Below are 22,193 nucleotides of genomic sequence, written 5' to 3' on the forward strand. Positions count from 1 at the left end.
TAATGAAGGAGTTTTTGGCTAGTTGGAGAACAGACTTGGCATGGTTCCGGGCAGCAATATAAAGTGCATGAGATTCTGGTGATGGAAGGCTTAAGTGCCTTTTGTGGGCCACCTCTCTATCATGTATAGCACTAGAACATGCTGTGTTAAACCAAGGTTTAGAAGGTTTAGGACGAGAAAAAGAGTGAGGAATGTATGCCTCCATGCCAGACACTATCACCTCTGTTATGCGCTCAGCACACAAAGAGGGGTCTCTGACACGGAAGCAGTAGTCATTCCAAGGAAAATCAGCAAAATACCTCCTCAGGTCCCCCCAACTAGCAGACGCAAAACGCCAGAGGCACCTTCGCTTAGGGGGATCCTGAGGAGGGATTGGAGTGATAGGACAAGATAAAGATATGAGATTGTGATCGGAGGAGCCCAACAGAGAAGAAAGGTTGACAGCATAAGCAGAAGGATTAGAGGTCAGGAAAAGGTCAAGAATGTTGGGCGTATCTCCAAGACGGTCAGGAATACGAGTAGGGTGTTACACCAATTGCTCTAGATCATGGAGGATAGCAAAATTGTAGGCTAGTTCACCAGAATAGTCAGTGAAGGGAGAGGAAAGCCAAAGCTGGTGGTGAACATTGAAGTCTCCAAGAATGGAGATCTCTGCAAAAGGGAAGAGGGTCAGAATGTGCTCCACTTTGGAAGTTAAGTAGTCAAAGAATTTCTTATAGTCAGAGGAGTTAGGTGAGAGGTATACAGCACAGATAAATTTAGTATGAGAGTGATTCTGTAGTCGTAGCCAGATGGTGGAAAACTCGGAAGATTCAAGAGCGTGGGCACGAGAGCAGGTTAAGTCATTGCGCACATAAACGCAGCATCCAGCTTTGGATCGAAAATGAGGATAGAGAAAGTAGGAGGGAACAGAAAAGGGGCTACTGTCAGTTGCCTCAGACACCTAAGTTTCAGTGAGGAAAAGATGAGGTTTAGAAGAGGAGAGGGTGTGTTCTACAGGTTGAAAACTAGATCTTAGACAGCGAATGTTGCAGAAGTTAATGAAGAAAGAGTTGAGGGGGGTTGTCAAGACACTTAGGGTCGTCGACAGAAAGGCAGTCCGACCTGGGGATATTTATGGTCCCCTCCCCAGATGGGGACTCCGAGGCTGGTGTAGGAGTCGCCATGATGATTTTAAAATTTTTGAGTGAAGGGTGTGTTTGTTATTAGGTGCTTGGAGTTTTGTGTGGAGGAAGAGAGTTGTTTTTAGAGGGCAGGCTGTGACTGCCCCCTTGTGTTGTGAGACACAAAGGGAAACGTTCAGTGAGGTCACAGCTGGGTTTAATGATAAGTTCACAGCACCTCCTGAACAGTGCCTTAGACCTCACTGGGAGTAATTATCGTTTCGGCAGGTGTCTTACTGCCTCCTCCTGGTGTAAGATTATAAGTAAAGGACAGAGCGAAGATGTTCAGTGTAGAAGAGGGCGACAATTGAGTGTCATTCAAGAGTGGAGAGTTGTCTGGAAGGATGTGTTGATTTGACATATGGAGGAATTGAGTTTTTAAGGCATTGAACAATAACAAGTTTGATCTGCCCCAATTAGAAATTTTAGAAACATCAGAAGTCAAGCGTTGTGTGGTTTCCTTGCGTGAACTGTTTACTTCCTGAAGGCACTGGACGTCTATGAAAAGACGCCTCAATGGGGAGGGTGGCGTCAGCAGTGCAGGAGTGGATAGGACAAGAACTTTATTTTAGAAAATTATTGATGAATAATAGGAAGAGAGTAGGAATAATAGGAATAATAGGAAGAGAGAGTTATGTGGCTTCCCTGCGTGAAATGTTTAATTTCTGTGTTGAACGTCTATGAAAAAACGTTGAAAAGTGCAGGGTGTTATCATCAGCGTAGGAGTGGATAGGACAAGAAGTTTGGTTTACAAGGTCATTGATGATATATATATATATATATATATATATATATATATATATATATATATATATATATATATATATATATATATATATATATATATATATATATATATATATATATATATATATATATATATATATATATCCTACATCCACCTCTATTTCATTTCAGCCTTGCATCAATATTTCTTACGTAGTTTTCATCTTCTTTAGATAACCGTACAGACGTGAAACATTCCTGTCTCACTCTCTACTGCAAAACTCTATTCACTCTACCGTATACTCTACGTTACCTAAAGAAAATCTTAATCAATTCCAATAACTGCCCTTCTGCAACCTGAAATTAAAGGGCTTCTCAAAACGCTTCCTCTCACCTGTTATTCGACCATAATGCTCTCTTTAGGATTAGGTTCATGAATGTTGCTTTTAATCTTTCACCCTTTGCCAGGTACTCTTCTATTATCATTCTATTTGTAAAAATCTAATCCACACAACCTTTCCCTTTCCTGAATCTTCTTTCTTTCTCACTGATCTACATCTCAGTCACTTCCGTCAACCTAGTCAGAACTCACCCTTAAGATTTGTCTACATGTCGAAGAATGTTCATCAGACAAACACTGTTACTATATAATACTGCGTAACAGAATGTCATCATAACAGCAGAATCGAAGAAATTGAGGCAACAAACAATGCTACCAGATGTTGTATACCATAATTTCTACTTCCTTCACAGGGAGGAAGGTAATTATTGTTGTCACTTTCTTTAGATTTAAGAGTACTACGCTTAGTGATAATTTTGTTATCAGCGTCTAGTGCTGTACAACATTACTACTTTGGTGCATAGTAACATAAAATAGTATTATGCAGCATAATAACTGTTACACTGTGTGAGGACAAGGTGAAAAAAAAAAAAAGTGAAAGGACTTGTTGCACAGACGAAATTAAAATGGGAACCATACAACGATTTTACATGAACTGCGATATCTTTATGAATCAGACTTTACAATATACATGCGCATAGATAATTGCCACTACATAAATATTTTTGACTTTTTAAACTCCTGGTTTGACGTTCCATAGGCAGCAGGTTCTGCTGGTGCAATTCCATAACCTTTTGCTATCTGGTGACAATGTTTTTTCCGATGAACAGTGTTCCACCATGTTGTCGCACCCTTAGATTTTCTTTTTCTCCGACACACTAAATAAATTTCCCCCAACTAAAACTATAACACTTATTTGTACAACCTTTATCATCATATATATATATATATATATATATATATATATATATATATATATATATATATATATATATATATATATATATATATATATATATATATATATATATATATATATATATATAATTATATATTAGTACAAAACTGCGTTCCCCCACTTATCTCGTATTTTCCTTTGCTTTCATACTAGTTCATATGAAAAAAAGCATCCACTCTACTGGTGTTTCAACTTCATAATTTAACATTTCTGTAGTAATTCTTTTTGCGCTTGGAGTTTCACTATAACTTAAACTCGCTATCACTTTCATTCCTAGCTGTTCCTCTATTTATTAATACTCATTGTTGTCCACCTGTTTTCTTTGTCATATTAGATGCTGTTGTTTCCTCGTCTATTTTCTCATTCATCACGATCACAATGCCTTTTCCAAAACTTCCACCTCCACCTTGCCAATCACTGCATAGAACTCCATTCTCTCTTCTTTCTCATAATCCCCTGTTCCATCCACTCTTCTTTCTCATAATCCCCTGTTCCCATCCATCCCTCTCTCTCTTTATTTCCTTCCCCAGTATAATCTAGATGAGATCTTACCAGTACCAAATGTATTTTTAGTACTACGTCGCGGACTTCCGCTTTTAACAGTCTTGAAGATGATAATATAAAATCCGCCATTTTAAGTTTGTATTTCTTGTGCATCCTATAATAGCTACAGTTAGAGGTGTAGGCAAAAGCTAGGAGGCGAGTTTACTAACGAAGACCAAGGCTGTCTCAATTCTGAACGAGAGTGGCGATACAAGTCAATAACGGAACAGTAGTCGACTGTTCGAGACAATAATACACACCCTATCGATCATCTCATACACACAGTTAGATAGTCGCACCGCTTTGTTCAATACTGTTATGTTGCTGTATTCACTATTCATTGTTTTCAGTTTGACATGAAGGTGAGCCCTTATTACGTGTTTTCCTATTTTATAGTTACCAATATTACGACGAGTCTTGGGAAAATGTAGCAACAACGAACACCCGACAGACATGTCAGCTAAAACAGAGGATGTGTAACTTCCTTATGAACATTTATTTATATTAATATTTTGAAATAATGTGAAAATATTTTGAACATAATTATTGTTTTTTTTTTTTTATTTCAGGTCTAGGTAGGGTTGTATCAATAAGTACTGCAATTTTTGGATTCTCTTCACAGGCAACCTTAATTAAACATATAATTGGATTTGAACTTTAATCTACATTGTCTCATTATACAGGCGACACACGAAAGTAAGAGGAGCCCACCTACCCAGATACACGCTGCTGCTCACGAGTCCACTTTTTATACTGATGCTTCAGAAGAAAAGGTAATGTAAATAAAAACAAAGCATTAAAAAAGGTTTATATATATATATATACGAGGTGTGTCATTAAAGTTCCAGGACTGGTGCCACACAAGTTTTATTTCACATCCAGGCTACAAACTATAGGTTATCTCCTTCGAAGTAATCCCCCTGGCACCGCATGCACTTGTCCATCCTTCTCTGCCAGGCTTGCATGCACTGCTGGAAGGATTCTTGCGGGATGCTCCTCAGCTCCGTCGTCACGGCCTTTTTGATGTCGTCCGCATCATCAAAACGGGTCCCCTTCATGACCTCCTTGAGCTTGGGGAAGAGGAAGAAGTCGCACGGAGCGAGGTCAGGTGAGTAGGGCGGTTGCTCCAGCACGGCGATGTTCTTCTTGGCCAAGAACTCTCTGATGCTCAGGGCATTGTGAGCAGGCGCATTGTCGTGGTGAAGCAGCCACGAGTTGCCCTGCCACAACTCCCGCCTCTTCTCGCGCACTGCACGAAGCAGACGCCGCAGTACTTCTTTGTACACATGTTGGTTGACTGTCTGGCCCTGTGGCAAGAACTCGCAGTGGACGATGCCCCTCACATCGAAGAAAGCGATCAACATGACCTTGAAGCTGGACCTGGACTGCCTTGCTTTCTTCGGCCGTGGCGACGCCGGACTCTTCCATTGAAGGCTCTGGCGTTTGGTCTCCGGGTCGTACTCAAATACCCAGGACTCATCGCCGGTGATGACTCTCCTGAGCAAGTCTGGTTCAGTTTCCAGACGCTCGAGGATGTCCTGACACACCTGCATGCGTCGTCCCTTCTGGTCATCGTTCAGGAGTCTCGGCACCATCTTCGCACAGACTTTCCGCATGCCCAGATCTTCAGTGATAATCTTCCACACGCTGTTGTGGTTCATGCCAAGCTCATCTGCGATCTTTCGAACAGTCAACCGACGATCGTCACGCACCATCTGCTTGACACGCTCAACATTGGCCTCATTCCTGCTCGTTGAGGGTCTTCCACTCCTGGGGTCATCTTCCACGTCCTCCCGGCCCTCTTTGAACCTCTTGCACCACTCAAAAACACGTGAGCGTGACATTGTCTCATCCCCGTACACTTTTTGCAGCATACCCAGTGCTTCTGACGGCGTTTTCCCCAACTGCACCAAAAACTTCAAGTTTGTTCGCTGTTCAGCGCTCATTGTTAAACGACCTGCAACAGAGGACATGATTTTAAAAGCACGTAAGAAAAAGATTAGTGACTGTAGAGGGTTGGGAGCGCAGTTGTATACCCCAGAAGGATTACTTTGAAGGGGAAATATGGTGGTTTGTGGCTTGGGTTTGAAATTCATCTTTTAGGACACCAGTCCTGGAACTTTAATGACACACCTCGTATATATATATATATATATATATATATATATATATATATATATATATATATATATATATATATATATATATATATATATATATATATATATATATAATTATTTATATTAATATTTTGAAATAATGTGAAAATATTTTGAACATAATTATTGTTTTTTTTTTTTATTTCAGGTCTAGGTAGGGTTGTATCAATAAGTACTGCAATTTTTGGATTCTCTTCACAGGCAACCTTAATTAAACATATAATTGGATTTGAACTTTAATCTACATTGTCTCATTATACAGGCGACACACGAAAGTAAGAGGAGCCCACCTACCCAGATACACGCTGCTGCTCACGAGTCCACTTTTTATACTGATGCTTCAGAAGAAAAGGTAATGTAAATAAAAACAAAGCATTAAAAAAGGTTTATATATATATATATATATATATATATATATATATATATATATATATATATATATATATATATATATATATATATATATATATATATATATATATATATATATATATATATATATATATATATATATATATATATATATATACATATATATATATATATATATATATATATATATATATATATATATATATATATATATATATATATATATATATATATATATATATATATATATATATATATATATATATATATATATATATATATATATATATATCGACCAGGCTTAGACGTGGCAGTCCATGTATGAAATATACTTACCTATTTCCATCTATTATCCCCATCCATAAACTCGTCTAATCTTCTCTAAAAGCTCTCTAGAGTCCTAGCACTAACAACATGATTACTGAGTCCGTTCCACTAATCTACCACTTTATTTGAGAACCAATTTTTTTCCTTATCTCCTTCCTAAACCTAAATTTTTCATGCTTGAACCCGTTATTTCTTGTTCTACCCTGGTTGCTGATCCTAAGAATTTTGCCTATATCCCCATTGTTATAACCCTTATACCACTTAAAGACTTCTATCAGGTCCCCTCTTAACCTACGTCTCTCTAAAGAATGTAAATTTAACAGCTTCAACCTCGCCTCATAAGGAATATTCCTCATCCCCTTTTTCTTTTAGTCATTCTCCTCTGTACTGATCCTAATAGACCTATATCTTTCCTGTAATGTGGGGACCAGAACTGCAAGCGTAGTCTAGATGAGGTCTGACCAGCGCAAAGTATAACTTTAATATTACTTCCGCCCTTCTATTTTTAACACTTCTAAAAATGAATCCTAGTACCCTATTTGCCCTGTTTCTGGCTTCTATGCATTGTTTCCCTAGACGGAGTTGAGAGCTAACTATAACTCCTAAATCTTTCTCGTACCCTGTACCTAGCAGAGTTTGGTTGTTTAATGTGTACCTATTGTGTGGGTTTCCTCTACCTACGCTAAGCACTTTGCATTTAATGATATTAAAATTGCATTTGTCATCTATCCGTCCATTCATTCATTCTATTCACCTAATTAATCTACCTATCTTTGTGTCACCCGAAAATTTACTAACATCACTACTAATCCAAGTCATTGATATATATTAGAAATAACAATGGCCCTAATACTGATCCCTGTGGCACCCCACTAATTACATGACCCCACTCGGATTTCGAGCCGTTTATTACCACTCTGTCGCCTGTCACTAAGCCATGACCCTATCCAGCCTAACACCTTCCCATCTATCCCGTGTGCCCTAACCATTCTCAGGAGCCTTTGATGGGGTACCTTGTCAAATGCTTTACTAAAGTCCAGATATCGTAACTATCACCATTATCTACTGCCTCGTACACCTTACTGTAAAAACTTAACAAGTTTGTCAGACAAGACTTCCCTCTCGTGAAGCCATGCTGTGACTGATTTATCAAGTTATGTTTGTCTAAATGTTCCCTAATTTTCCTCGCTATTATTGACTAACATTTTACCTACAACTGAAGTTAAGCTGACAGGTCTATAATTAGACGCTAAAGTTTTATCTCCTTTTTTAAAGATGGGTACTACATTAGCCTGCCTCCACATTACTGGTACCTCACCCGACTCCAGTGATTTCCTAAAGACAGAAACTAACGGTTCACTAATAATCTCTTTGCATTTCTTAAGTACTCTGGGATATATTTCATCTGGTCCTGGTGTCTTGAACTTTTTTAGCCTATCTCCTGTTCCACTCTCTCCCTAGTTAAGGTAATATCTGTCAGCTTCTCATTCTCATCTACTCTAAACACCTGTTCACTACCTGCATGTTTTCCTGGGTGAAGACAGTTAAAAAATACTCATTCAGAAGTTTACTAATCTCCTCCCCAGAACTAACCAGCCCCCCATCTGCTGCCTTTAATGGACCTATAATATCCTTATTCTTCGTCCTGTATACCTGATAAAATCTCTTGGGGTCCGTCTTCGCCTGGCTGGCTACCTTTAATTCATAATTGTCCTTAGCTTTCCTCGTTAACTTCCTGATTGTTCTAACTAATTCATTATATTGTGTCCTTAAAACTTCTGCACCTGCCCTTAATCTCTTATATATACTTCTCTTACCCCCTAAATAATGTTTTAACCTAGCAGTCATCCATTTAGGGTCATTTTTTTGTGATCTTATTGTCCTATACGGGATATTTGCTAACTGACCTGTATGAACTTTACGAAATATTTATACAATTAATCTACATTTACCTCGTCTAATCTCCTCATTTCGGCCCCTACCATCCTCTCCACTCCCTCATCTATTCTCCTCGACCTCACCTCTCTCATTTCAGCATGACCTGACTCATTTCAGCATGACCTGACTTTCAGCATGACCTATATATATCTATATATATATATATATATATATATATATATATATATATATATATATATATATATATATATATATATATATATATATATATATATATATATATATATATATATATATATATATATATATATATATATATATATATATATATATATATATATATATATATATATATATATATATATATATATATATATATATATATATATATATATATATATATATATATATATATATATATATATATATAGAAGGAGGCAGTAGACACCTGCCGAAACGATAATTACTCTCAGTGAGGTCTAAAGCACTGTTCAGGGGGTGCTGTGATCTTATCATTAAACCCAGCTGTGACCTCACTGAACGTTTCCCTTTGTGTCTCACAACACAAGGGGGCAGTCACAGCCTGCCCTCTAAAGACAACTCTCTTCTTCCACACAAAACTACAAGCACCTAATAACAAACACACCCTTCACTCAAAAATTTTAAAATCATCATGGCGACTCCTACACCAGCCTCAGAGGCCCCATCTGGGGAGGGGACCATAAATGTCCCCAGGTTGGACTACCTTTCTGTCGACGACCCTAAGTGTCTTGACACCCCCCCCTCAACTTTTTCTTCATTAACTTCTGCAACATTCGGGGTCTAGGATCTAATTTTCAATCTGTAGAACACCACCTCTCCTCTTCTAAACCTCATCTCCTTTTCCTCACTGAAACTTAGGTGTCTGAGGCAATTGACAGTAGCCCCTTTTCTGTTCCCTCCTACTTTCTCTATCCTCATTTTCGATCCAAAGCTGGATGCTGCGTCTATGTGCGCAATGACTTAACCTGCTCTCGTGCCCACGCTCTTGAATCTTCCGAGTTTTCCACCATCTGGCTACGACTACAGAGTCACTCTCATACTAAATTTATCTGTGCTGTATACCTCTCACCTAACTCCTCTGATTATAAGAAATTCTTTGACTACTTAACTTCCAAAGTGGAGCACATTCTGAAACTCTTCCCTTTTGCAGAGATCTCCATTCTTGGAAACTTCAATGTTCACCACCAGCTTTGGCTTTCCTCTCACTTCACTGACTATTCTGGTGAACTAGCCTACAACTTTGCTATCCTCCATGACCTAGAGCAATTGGTGCAACATCTTACTCGTATTCCTGACCGTCTTGGAGATACATTCTTGACCTTTTCCTGACCTCTAATCCTTCTGCTTATGCTGTCACCCTTTCTTCTCCGTTGGGCTCCTCCGATCACAATCTCATATCTTTATCTTGTTGTATCGCTCCAACCCCTCCTCAGGATCCCCCTAAGCGAAGGTGCCTCTGGCGTTTTGCCTCTGCTAATTGGGGGGACCTGACCTTCTGTGTCAAAGACCCGTCTTTGTGTGTTGAGCGCATAACAGAGGTGATAGTGTCTGGCATGGAGGCGTACATTGCTCACTCTTTTTCTCGTCATAAACCTTCTAAACCTTGGTTTAACACAGCTTGTTCTCGTGCTATACATGATAGAGAGGTGGCCCACAAAAGGTACTTAAGCCTTCCATCACCAAATTCTCATGCACTTTATATTTCTGCCCGGAACCATGCCAAGTCTGTTCTCCAACTAGCCAAAAACTCCTTTATTAACAGAAAATGTCAAAACCTTTCAATATCTAACTCCCCTCGTGATTTCTGGCATGTAGCCAAAAAAATCTTCAATAACTTTGCTGCTTCTTCTTTCCCTCCTCTATTTCAACCAGATGGCACCACTGCTATCACATCTATTTCTAAAGTTGAACTCTTCGCTCAAAACTTTGCTAAAAACTCTACCTTGAACGATTCTGGGCTTGTTCCTCCCTTTCCTTCACCCTCTGACTACTTCATGCCACCTATTAAAATTCTTCGCAATTTTTTTTTTTTTTCATGCCCTCGCTGGCCTAAACCCTCGGAAGGCTTATGGACCTGATGGGACCTATTGTTCTCCGAAACTGTGCCTCTGTGCTTGCACCTTGCCTAGTCAATCTCTTTCAGCTCTGTCTGTCAACATCTACCTTTCCTTCTTGTTGGAAGTTTGCCTACATTCAACCTGTTCCTGAAAAGGGTGACCATTCTAATCCCTCAAACTACCGTCCTATTGCTTTAATTTCCTGCCTATCTAATGTTTTTGGATCTATCCTCAACAGTAAGATATTTAAACATCTATCACTTCACAACCTTCTATCTGATCGCCGATATGGGTTCCGTCAAGGCCGCTCTACTGGTGATCTTCTGGCTTTCCTTACTGAGTCTTGGTCATCCTCTTTTAGAGATTTTGGTGAAACTTTTGCTGTTGCCTTAGACATATGATTTCGAAACTACCCTCCTACGGTTTCTATCCTTCTCTCTGTAACTTCATCTCAAGTTTCCTTTCTGACCGTTCTATTGCTGCTGTGGTAGACGGTCACTGTTCTTCTCCTAAATCTATTAACAGTGGTGTTCCTCAGGGTTCTGTCCTGTCACCCACTCTCTTCTTATTATTCATTAATGATCTTCTAAACCAAAATTCTCGTCCTATCCACTCCTACGCTGATGATACCACCCTGCAGGAGGTAAACATATCACGCAGGGAAGCCACAGAACGCTTGACTTCTGATATTTCTAAAATTTCTGATTGAGGCAGAGCAAACTTGGTATTGTTCAATGCCTCAAAAACTCAATTCCTCCATCTGTCAACTCGACACAACCTACCAGACAACTATCCCCTCTTCTTCAATGACACTCAAAAGTCCACCTCTTCTACACTGAACATCTTCGGTCTGTCCTTTACTTATAATCTGAACTGGAAACTTCACATCTCATCTCTAGCTAAAACAGCTTCTAAGAAGTTAGGTCTTCTGATACGTCTCCGCCAGTTTTTCTCACCCCCCCCCCAGCTGCTAACTCTGTACAAGGGCCTTATCCGTCCATGTATGGAGTATGCTTCACATGTCTGGGGGGGGGTTCCACTCATACTTCTCTTTTAAACAGGGTGGAATCAAAAGCTTTTCGTCTCATCAACTCTTCTCTTCTAACTGACTGTCTACAGCCTCTCTCCCACCGCCGCAGTGTTGCATACCTAGCTGTCTTCTACCGCTACTTTCATGCTAACTGCTCTTCTGATCTTGCTAACTGCATGCTTCCCCTCCTTCCGCGGCCTCGCTGCACAAGACTTTCTTCTTTCTCTCACCCCTATTCTGTCCACCTCTAACGCAAGAGTTAACCAGTATTCTCAATCATTCATCCCTTTCTCTAGTAAACTGTGGAACTCCCTGCCTGCTTCTGTATTTCCACCTTCCTATGACTTGAATTCCTTCCAGAGGGAGGTTTCAAGACACTTATTCATCAATTTTTGACCATTGCTTTGACCCTTTTATGGGACTGGCATTTCAGTGGGCATTGTTTTTATTAGATTTTTGTTGCCCTTGGCCAGTGTCCTTCCTATATAAAAAAAAAAAAATATATATATATATATATATATATATATATATATATATATATATATATATATATATATATATATATATATATATATATATATATATATATATATATATATATATATATATATATATATATATATATATATATATATATATATATATATATATATATATATATATATATATATATATATATATATATATATATATATATATATATATATATATATATATATATATATATATATATATATATATATATATATATATATATATATATATATATATATATATATATATATATATATATATATATATATATATATATATATATGACAGAGAGAGAGATAGAGAGAGTGAGAGAGAGGAATATTGTTGAGTGGCGCAATATTAAGATAGTGGGAAGGAGAAAGAGAAAAGAGAGAGCCAGAGAATATAGAAGATGCCTGAGGCGCAAGAAGTGCCTGTCCGCTTTCTTCTGGTTTACTTTCAACCCTACGTGCCTACTTAGTCCTCTTTCTTTATTAAATTTCCTTATTTCCTCTTGTTCGTTCATGTTGAGTCTGATTTATTATATACTTAAGGAGGTGACCTAGTATATAGGGTGAACAGGTCTTGTCCAGATTATGTAATTAGTTTATGGTGGTTTTTGCATGACAGTATTCTTTTTAGAATGAGGTTCTGTGAGGATGGCAGGTGTGTATTTTGCCGGCTGCCGCTCCCTCGTCCCTCCCTCGTTTCATCCCCTCGCCCTCTGTCATGTGACTTAACCGTCGCGCAGGTAACCTGAGCGCAGGTAACTCTTTCTTTGTTCAGGCAGTGTTGAGGCAGGCCAGGGGAAAGACGCGCACGATAAAGGGAAAGAAAGTAAGGAGAGCCAGGGCGTTTTATTTTTATTTATTTATTTTTTTTCATGTAGGAGGTACACTGGCCAAGGGCAACAAATATCTAATAAAAAAAAAAAAGTCCATTGAGATGCCTGTCACAGAAAAGGGTCCAAAGCGATAGTAAAAAATTGAAGGATAAGTGTCTTGAAACCTTCCTGTTGAAGGAAATCAAGTCATAGGAAAGTGTTATCAGTTAGCAAGTAGCATGAAAATACCAATAGAAGACAGCTAGAGATGCAACATTACGGCGATGAGAGAGAGAGGCAGAAGACAGTCAGTTAGAGGAGTTGATGAGCAAAAAGCTTTTCATTCCAGCCTGTCTAGAAGAAAAGTATGAGTGGAACCCCCTCAGACATGTAAAACATACTCCATACATGGACGGATGAGGCACTTCTACAAAGTTAGCAGCTGGAGGGAGTGAGTCTGGCGGAGATGTCTCAGAACACCTAAATTCACAGAGGCTGTTTAAGCTAGAGATAACATGTGATGTTTCCAGTTCAGATTATATGTAAAGGACAGACCGAGGAAGTTCAGTGTAGAAGAGGGTGACAGTTGAGTGTCATTGAAGAAGAGGAGATAGTTATCTGGAAGTTTGTGTCGAGTTGATGGATGGAGAAAGTGAGTTTTTGAGGCATCGAACAATACCAAGTTTGCTCTGCCCCAATCAGAAATTTTAAAAGATCAGAAGTCAGGAGTTCTGTGGCTTCCCTGCTTGAAATGTTTACTTCCTGAAGAGTTGGACGTTTATTAAAAGACATGGAAATGCGCAGGGTGGTATCATTATCGTAGGAGTGAATAGAAGAAGAAGTTTGGTTTAGAAGGTTATTGATGAAAAATAAAAAAAAACAGTGGCTGACAGGACAGAACCCTGAGAAACGCCACTATTAATAGATTTAGAAGAAGAACAGTGACCGTCTATCACAGGAGCAATAGAATGGTCAGAAAGGAAACTTGAGGTGAATCTACAGAGAGAAGGATAGAACCCATATGAGGTTTGTGCCAGACTCTATCAAAAGCTTTTGATATGTCCAAGGCAACAGCAAAAGTTTCACCAAAATATCTAAAAGAGAATGACCAAGACTCAGTAAGGAAAGCCAGATGATCACCAGTAGATCGGCCCTGATGGAATCCATAATGGCGATCAGATAGAAGGTAGTGAAGTGGTAGATATTTAAGAATCTTTCTGTGTAGGACAGATTAAAAAAACTTTAAACAGGAAATTAAAGCAATAAGACGGTAGTTTGAGGGATTAGAACGGTCACCCTTTTTAGGAACACACTGAATGGAGACAAACTTCCAGCAAGAAGGAAAGGTAGATGATGACAGAGTTGAAACTTTGGCTAGGCAAGGTGAAACCACGAAGGCACAGTTTTGGAGAACAATAGGAGGGACCCCATAAGGTCCGCTTTCTGAGGGTTTAGATCAGCGAGAGCATGGAAAACATCACTGCGAAGAATTCTAATAGATGGTATGAAGTAGTCAGAGAGTGGAGGAGAGTGAGGAACAAGCCCTGAACCGTCCAAGGGAGAGTCTTTAGCAAAGGTTTGAGCGAAGAGTTCAGGTTTAGAGATAGATGTGATAGCAGTCGTGCCATCTGGTTGAAATAAAGGATGGGAAAGAAGAAGAAAAGTTATTTTAGATATTTTTGGCTAGATGCCAGAAGTCACGAGGGGAGTTAGATCTTGAAAGATTTTGACATTTTCTGTTAATGAAGGAGTTTTTGGCTAGTTGGAGAAGAGACTTGGATTGGTACCGGGCAGAAATATAAAGTGCAGGGGATTCTGAAAATGGAAGGCTTCAGTACATTTTGTGGGCCACCTCTCAATCATGTATAGTATGAGAATAAGCTGTGTTAAACCAAGGTTTGGAAGGTTTAGGTCGAGAAAAAAAGTGAGGAATATAGGCCTCCATGCCAGACACTATCACAGTGGTTCTCAAACTTTTTCATGAGCGGCCCTATTTGGAACATTTCATTCCTTCGTGACCCAGAGTAAAGTAAAGAGAAAGAAAATGTACAATGATATATACACTTTATTTTGGAAAAAAAAAATAGATAATGTGTACAGCTTTTCATTCACAAAACTAAACTAGTGGGATCCATGGCACTGTTTTTCCTTTTCACAAAACTAAATTAATAGAATCTATGGTACTGCTTTTCATCCACAAAATATACGCGTTTGACACAGGAGTCATTCCTGTCAGAGACACCATTACGTGGGGCCCAGGAGAAGGGAGGTGGGGGAAAGATGAACATACATAGCAAAAAAGTAATTTGTGGTTAAAGAAGAATAATTGAATTAAGTAACTGAAATACACTAAAACACTGAAAGTATGATAATGTTCCTGTGTCCCTACGACCCATCAAAATTGATCTCGCGACCCAACTTTGGGTCGCGACCCATAGTTTGAGAACCACTGCACTGCTATGTTATGCGCTCAGCACACAAAGATGGGTCTCTGACACGGAAGCAGTAGTCATACCAAGGAAAATCAGCAAAATACCTTCTCAGGTCCTCCGAACTAGAAGAGACAAAACACCAGAGGCACCTACGATCCTAAGGGATTGGAGCGATAGGACAAGATACAGATATGAGATTGTGATCGGAGGAGCCCAACAGAGAAAACAGGGTGACAGCCTAAGCAGAAGGATTAGAGGTCAGGAAAAGGTCAAGAATATTGGGCGTATCTCCAAAACGGTCAGGAATATGAGTAGGATGTTGCAACAAATTGGTCTAGGTTGTGGAGGATAGCAAAGTTGAAAGCTATTTCACCAGGATAGTCAGTGAAGGGAGAGCAAAGCCAAAGCTGGTTGTGAACATTGAAATCTCCGAGAATGTAGATCTCTGTAAAAGGAAAGAGAGCCAGAATGTGCTCCACTTTGGAAGCTAAATAGTCAAAGAATTTCTTATAGTCAGAAGAGTTATGTGAGAGGTATACAGCACTGATAAATTTAGTTTGAGAGTGACTCTGTAGTTATAGCCAGATGGTGGAAACTCGGAAGATTCAAGAGCGTGGGCACGAGAGCAGTTTAAGTTGTTGCAAACATAAATGGAATATCCAGGTTTGGACTGAAAATGAGAATAGAAAAAGAAGGAGGGAACAAAAAAGGGGCTACTGTCAGTTGCTTCAGACACCTGTGTTTCAGTGAAGAAAAGATGAGGTTTAGAAGAGGAGAGGTTGTGTTCTACAGATTGAAAATTTGATTTAAGACCGCGAATGTTGCAGAAAGTAATGAAAAAAAAAAGTTGAGGTGGGTGTCAAGACACTTAAGGCCGTTATGAGAAGAGCAGTCCGACCTGGGGACATTTGTGGTTCCCTCCCCAAATGGGGACTCCGAGGTTGGTGTAGGATTCGCCATGATAATTTTAAATTTTTGAGTGAAGTGTGTGTGTTATAAGGTGCTTGTAGGTTGGTGTAGGATTCGCCATGATAATATTAAATTTTTGAGTGAAGTGTGTGTGTGTGTTATAAGGTGCTTGTAGTTTTGTGTGGAGGAAGAGAGTTGTCTTTTGAGGTCAGGCTGTGATGTCCCACACAAAGGGAAACGTTCAGTGAGGTTACACCTGGATTTAATGATAGGTTCACAACACCCTTTGATGCATTGCTTTAGTCCTCACTGGGAGTAATTATCGTTTCGGCAGGTGCCTACTGCCTATATATATATATATATATATATATATATATATATATATATATATATATATATATATATATATATATATATATATATATATATATATATATATATATATATATATATATATATATATATATATATATATATATATATATATATATATATATATATATATATATATATATATATATATATATATATATATATATATATATATATATATATATATATATATATATATATATATATATATATATATATATATATATATATATATATATATATATATATATATATATATATATATATATATATATATATATATATATATATATATATATATATATATATATATATATATATATATATATATATATATATATATATATATATATATATATATATATATATATATATATATATATATATATATATATATATATATATATATATATATATATATATATATATATATATATATATATATATATATATATATATATATATATATATATATATATATATATATATATATATATATATATATATATATATATATATATATATATATATATATATATATAAATGAGAGCAGTGATGTAGACGAAGAGAAGAAGTAAGAACCAATGAATGAAAGAAGTGGGAGCACAATATGGGGTAGAATGAAGTGAGAAGAGATTGGGAGTACGAACGCCAGGCATATGAATAAGAGTGGTCGCTCACTGCCAAGAGATTACACTAAGAATTCCCGCACACAGAGACTGTCTTCCCTAATCAATATACACTCTTTTTAATTTCTCCTTTTCATTGAGTCTCACATAGTTTATGGTAGAAGAGTTGCTCTTGACGATAAAGTAATCAGTGTCGATGCAGGCCTCATAGTTTAGTCATTGGAATTGTCAGAAGTGAAGTGTTTCATTCATGCTAGCCCACACTGAGAGATGGGTGGCTAGTGAGGCGGGCGGTTGCATATGTGTATGTTGCCACCGAATCCCCCTCTCTTGTACCCCTCTCCCTAGTAGCAGAGCAGAAGAGCGTCACTGTCCACAGCTTACAAGAGACAGACTTACTAAGGCAGGCAGGGTTGTTTGGTGGAGACTGGGAAGGAATTGCAACTAGAAGGTATTATAACAACAATTCCCAGCCCCTTCACAAAGCTGCCGTACCTGGCTTCCCTGTATCACCTCTTGCGTGGACTCAGTGCAGGGTTCATATATGGGTGTGCAGGGTCCCTTGTGACTCCTGCACCCTTTTCACAACAGGTTGTAACTCCAGGTTACACTAATTGAGGTTGCCAGTCTGTTTTACCGACCTACAGACAAGGGAAATACTCTAACAACAATTAACACCCGCACCTGTGAAAGGATTGTCCATTGACAACTACATCTAGGAAAGACAGTTACAACATGGAATAACACTTATATGGTTGAAGTATAAAACTCCGTCGGACTTCTGCCCTCAGTAACGAATCCACCCACTATCTAATACCGTGTTATAACCTCAACCTCAGCAGTGTCATTTGCTGTCTCCTGGACAGCAGGCCTTGTCAGGTCCTGAGGAGGGAGTAAAGTTCACTACACAGCTAATTATGGAAGACCTCTGTGGCTGAACTGCATCACGAAGCAATAGCATTTAAGACAAACCAAGCTCACTAACAAGAGACATGAGAAACTACTAAAAATAAGTGTCCAAGACCCCACAAGAGGGTCATTCACCGCTCACTATGCACGAGCTCGGCCTGCACACACACGCAGCCGAGGAGTCACTTCTCTGGGTATGGAGTGGTAAGACCACAATTCCCAGGCTGTTTACCAAGCTGCCGCACCTGGACTAGCTTCCCTGAGCCTCCTCCTACGTGGACTCAGTGCAGGGCTCACAGACAGGTGTACAGGGTCCCTTGTGACTCCTGCACCCTATTCACAACAGTCGTAACTCCAGGTCACACTAAGCTGAGGTCGCCAGACTGTTTTACCGACCCACAAACAACGGAAATACTCCAAACAGCACTTAACATCAACAGCTGTAGAAGAATCGACGACCACCTCTAGGAAAAAGTTTACATAAGATAACACGTACATGGTCGAGGTATAATACCCTGTTGGGCTTCTGCCCACCGTGACAGTCCTTCCACTGTCCAACAGAGTGTTATAGTCTCAAGCCGGGTAGTATCGTTTACTGCCGCGTAGGTGACAGACATTGTCATGACCTGGGTAGGGAGTAAAGTTTAATATGCTGCTAATTACTTAGATCCTCTGCAGCTTAACTACATCAGCCCACAGTAGCATTTAAGACAAACAGGGTAACTAACAAGAAACACCAGAAACTACAGAAAAAAGTGCCCACAAAAACACAGGAGGGTCAGTCACCGCTCACTGCACCAGCTCAACTTGTACTCTCACACAGGAGATGAGTCAGTTAGTAATTCACAACTATACTTACTGGGAGACTACTCTGGAGGCGTACGACCGGTAATGACTCACTTATCCCCTTAAGGTGGGATGGGAAAGAGAGGGTGGGTGCGACACACATGCACACATACAGACACCCGCCCACACCAACCTCCCACACGGTCTCTATTTGAATAAAACACTACTTTAAAAACATCTTTTCATGAAACAAAGGGGACTAGATGAGCACTGATTATTTCTTTGGAGGCCAGATTACTTGTGCATAAGAAAGAGCTGAGATTGTTTGAAGCATAAGAACATAAGAACGTAAGAAATAAGGGAAGCTGCAAGAAGTGACCAGGCTTACACGTGGCAGTCCCTGTATGAAATATACCTATCTATTTCCACCTATCATCCCCATCCATAAACCCGTCTAATCTTCTCTTAAAGCTCCCTAATGTCTTAGCACTAACAACATCTTTTACAACGTCTTTACTGAGTCCGTTCCACTCATCTACCACTCAATTTGAGAACCAATTTCTTCGTATCTCTTTCTTAAACCTAAATTTTTCAAGCTTCAATCCTTTATTTTTTGTTCTATCCTGATTGCTGATCCTATGAATTTTGCTTACATTCCCCTTGTTATAACCCTTATACCTCTTAAAGACTTCTATCAGGTCCCCTCTTAACCTACGTCTCTGTAAAGAATGTAAATTTAACAGCTTCAGTCTGGCATCGTAAGGAATACTCCTCATCCCCTGTGTCCTTTTAGGCATTCTCCTCTATATTGATTATAATATACTTATATTTTTCCTGTAATGTGGGGACCAGAACTGCACAGCGTAGTCTAGATGAGGTCTGACCAGCGCCAAGTCTAACTTTTATATTACTTTGGGCCTTCTTTTTTTTTTTTTTATGTAGGAAGGATATTGGCCAAGGGCAACAAAAATCCAATAAAAAAAATATGCCCACTGAAATGCCAGTCCCATAAAAGGGTCAAAGCAGTGGTCAAAAATTGATGAATAAGTGTCTTGAAACCTCCCTCTTGAAAGAATTCAAGTCATAAGAAGGTGGAAATACAGAAGAATGCCGAGAATTCCAGAGTTTACCAGAGAAAGGGATGAATGATTGAGAATACTGGTTAACTCTTGCATTAGAGAGGTGGACAGAATATGGGTGAGAGAAAGAAGAAAATCTTGTGCAGCGAGGCCGCGGGAGGAGGGAGGCATGCAGTTAGCAAGATCAGAAGAGCAGTTAGCATGAAAATAGCGGTAGAAGACAGCCAGATATGCAACATTGCGGCGGTGAGAGAGAGGCTGAAGACAATCAGTTACAGGAGAGGAGTTCATGACGCGAAAAGCTTTTGATTCCACCCTGTCTAGAAGAGTAGTATGAGTGGAACCCCCCCAGACATGTGAAACATATTCCATACATGGACGGATAAGGCCCTTGTATAGAGTTAGCAGCTGGGGGGGGTGAGAAAAACTGGCGGAGACGTCTCAGAACACCCAACTTCATAGAAGCTGTTTTTAGCTAGAGATGAGATGCGAAGTTTCCAGTTCAGATTATAAGTAAAGGACAGACCGAGGATGTTCAGTGTAGAAGAGAGGGACAGTTGAGTGTCATTGAAGAAGAGGGGATAGTTGTGTGGAAAGTTGTGTTGAGTTGATAGATGGAGGAATTGAGTTTTTGAGGCATTGAACAATAACAAGTTTGCTCTGCCCCAATCAGATTTAGAATGGTTTAGAAGATCATTAATGAATAATAAGAAGAGAGTGGGTCACAAGAACCCTGAGGAACACCTCTGTTAATAGATTTAGGAGAAGAACAGTGACCGTCTACCACAGCAGCAATAGAACGGTCACAAAGGAAACTTGAGATGAAGTTACAAAGAGAAGGATAGAAACCGTAGGAGGGTAGTTTAGAAATCAAAGGTTTGTGCCAGACTCTATCAAAAGCTTTTGATATGTCCAAGACAACAGCAAAAGTTTCACCAAAATCTCTAAAAGAGGATGACCAAGACTCAGTAAGGAAAGCCAGAAGATCACCAGTAGAGCGGCCTTGACAGAACCCATACTGGCGATCAGATAGAAGGTTGTGAAGTGATAGATGTTTAAGAATCTTCCTGTTGAGGATAGATTCAAAAACATTAGATAGACAAGAAATTAAAGCAATAGGACGGTAGTTTGAGGGATTAGAACGGTCACCCTTTTTAGGAACAGGTTGAATGTAGGCAAACTTCCAGCAAGAAGGAAAGGTAGATGTTGACAGACAGAGCTGAAAGAGTTTGACTAGGCAAGGTGCATGCACGGAGGCACAGTTTCGGAGAACAATAAGAGGGACCCCATCAGGTCCATAAGCCTCACGAGGGTTTAGGCCAGAGAGGGCATGGAAAACATCAATGCGAAGAATTTTAATAGGTGGCATGAAGTAGTCAGAAGGTGGAGGAGAGGGAGGAATAATCCCAGAATCGTCCAAGGTAGAGTTTTTTGGCAAAGGTTTGAACGAAGAGTTCAGCTTTAGAAATAGATGTGATAGCAGTGGTGCCATCTGGTTGAAATAGAGGAGGGAAAGAAAGAAGCAGCAAAGTTATTAGAGATATTTTTGGCTAGATGCCAGAAGTCACGAGGGGAGTTAGATCTTGAAAGGTTTTGACATTTTCTGTTAATGAAGGAGTTTTTGGCTAGTTGGAGAACAGACTTGGCATGGTTCCGGGAAGAGATATAAAGTGCATGAGATTCTGGTGATGGAAGGCTTAAGTACCTTTTGTGGGCCACCTCTCTATCATGTATAGCACGAGAATAAGCTGTGTTAAACCAAGGTTTAGAAGGTTTAGGACGAGAAAAAGAGTGAGGAATGTACGCCTATATGCCAGACACTATAACCTCTGTTATGCGCTCAGCACACAAAGACGGGTCTCTGACACGAAAGCAGTAGTCATTCCAAGGAAAATCAGCAAAATACCTCCTCAGGGCCTCCCAACTAGTCGAGGCAAAACGCCAGAGGCACCTTCGCTTAGGGGGATCCTGAGGAGGGATTGGAGTGATAGGACAAGATAAAGATATGAAATTGTGATCGGAGGAGCCCAACGGAGAAGAAAGGGTGACAGCATATGCAGAAGGATTAGAGGTCAGGAAAAGGTCAAGAATGTTAGGCGTATCTCCAAGACGGTCAGGAATACGA

General features: G+C 39.2%; 1 protein-coding gene across 5 annotated transcripts in view; it reads left to right on the forward strand.

The window, feature by feature from the left end:
- The window catches only part of LOC135108114 (rho guanine nucleotide exchange factor 38-like), a 152,562-nt gene that overhangs the window by 115,315 nt on the left and 15,054 nt on the right, over positions 1-22,193 (forward strand). For all 5 annotated transcript variants that reach the window (XM_064018799.1, XM_064018801.1, XM_064018800.1 and 2 more), the window contains 2 exons: positions 4,414-4,503; positions 6,152-6,241. In XM_064018799.1, coding sequence (XP_063874869.1) covers positions 4,414-4,503; positions 6,152-6,241 — 180 coding nt within the window. The remainder of the gene's footprint in view (positions 1-4,413; positions 4,504-6,151; positions 6,242-22,193) is intronic.

Source organism: Scylla paramamosain, chromosome 16 (genome assembly GCF_035594125.1).
Source record: "Scylla paramamosain isolate STU-SP2022 chromosome 16, ASM3559412v1, whole genome shotgun sequence".
Lineage (NCBI taxonomy): Eukaryota > Metazoa > Arthropoda > Malacostraca > Decapoda > Portunidae > Scylla > Scylla paramamosain.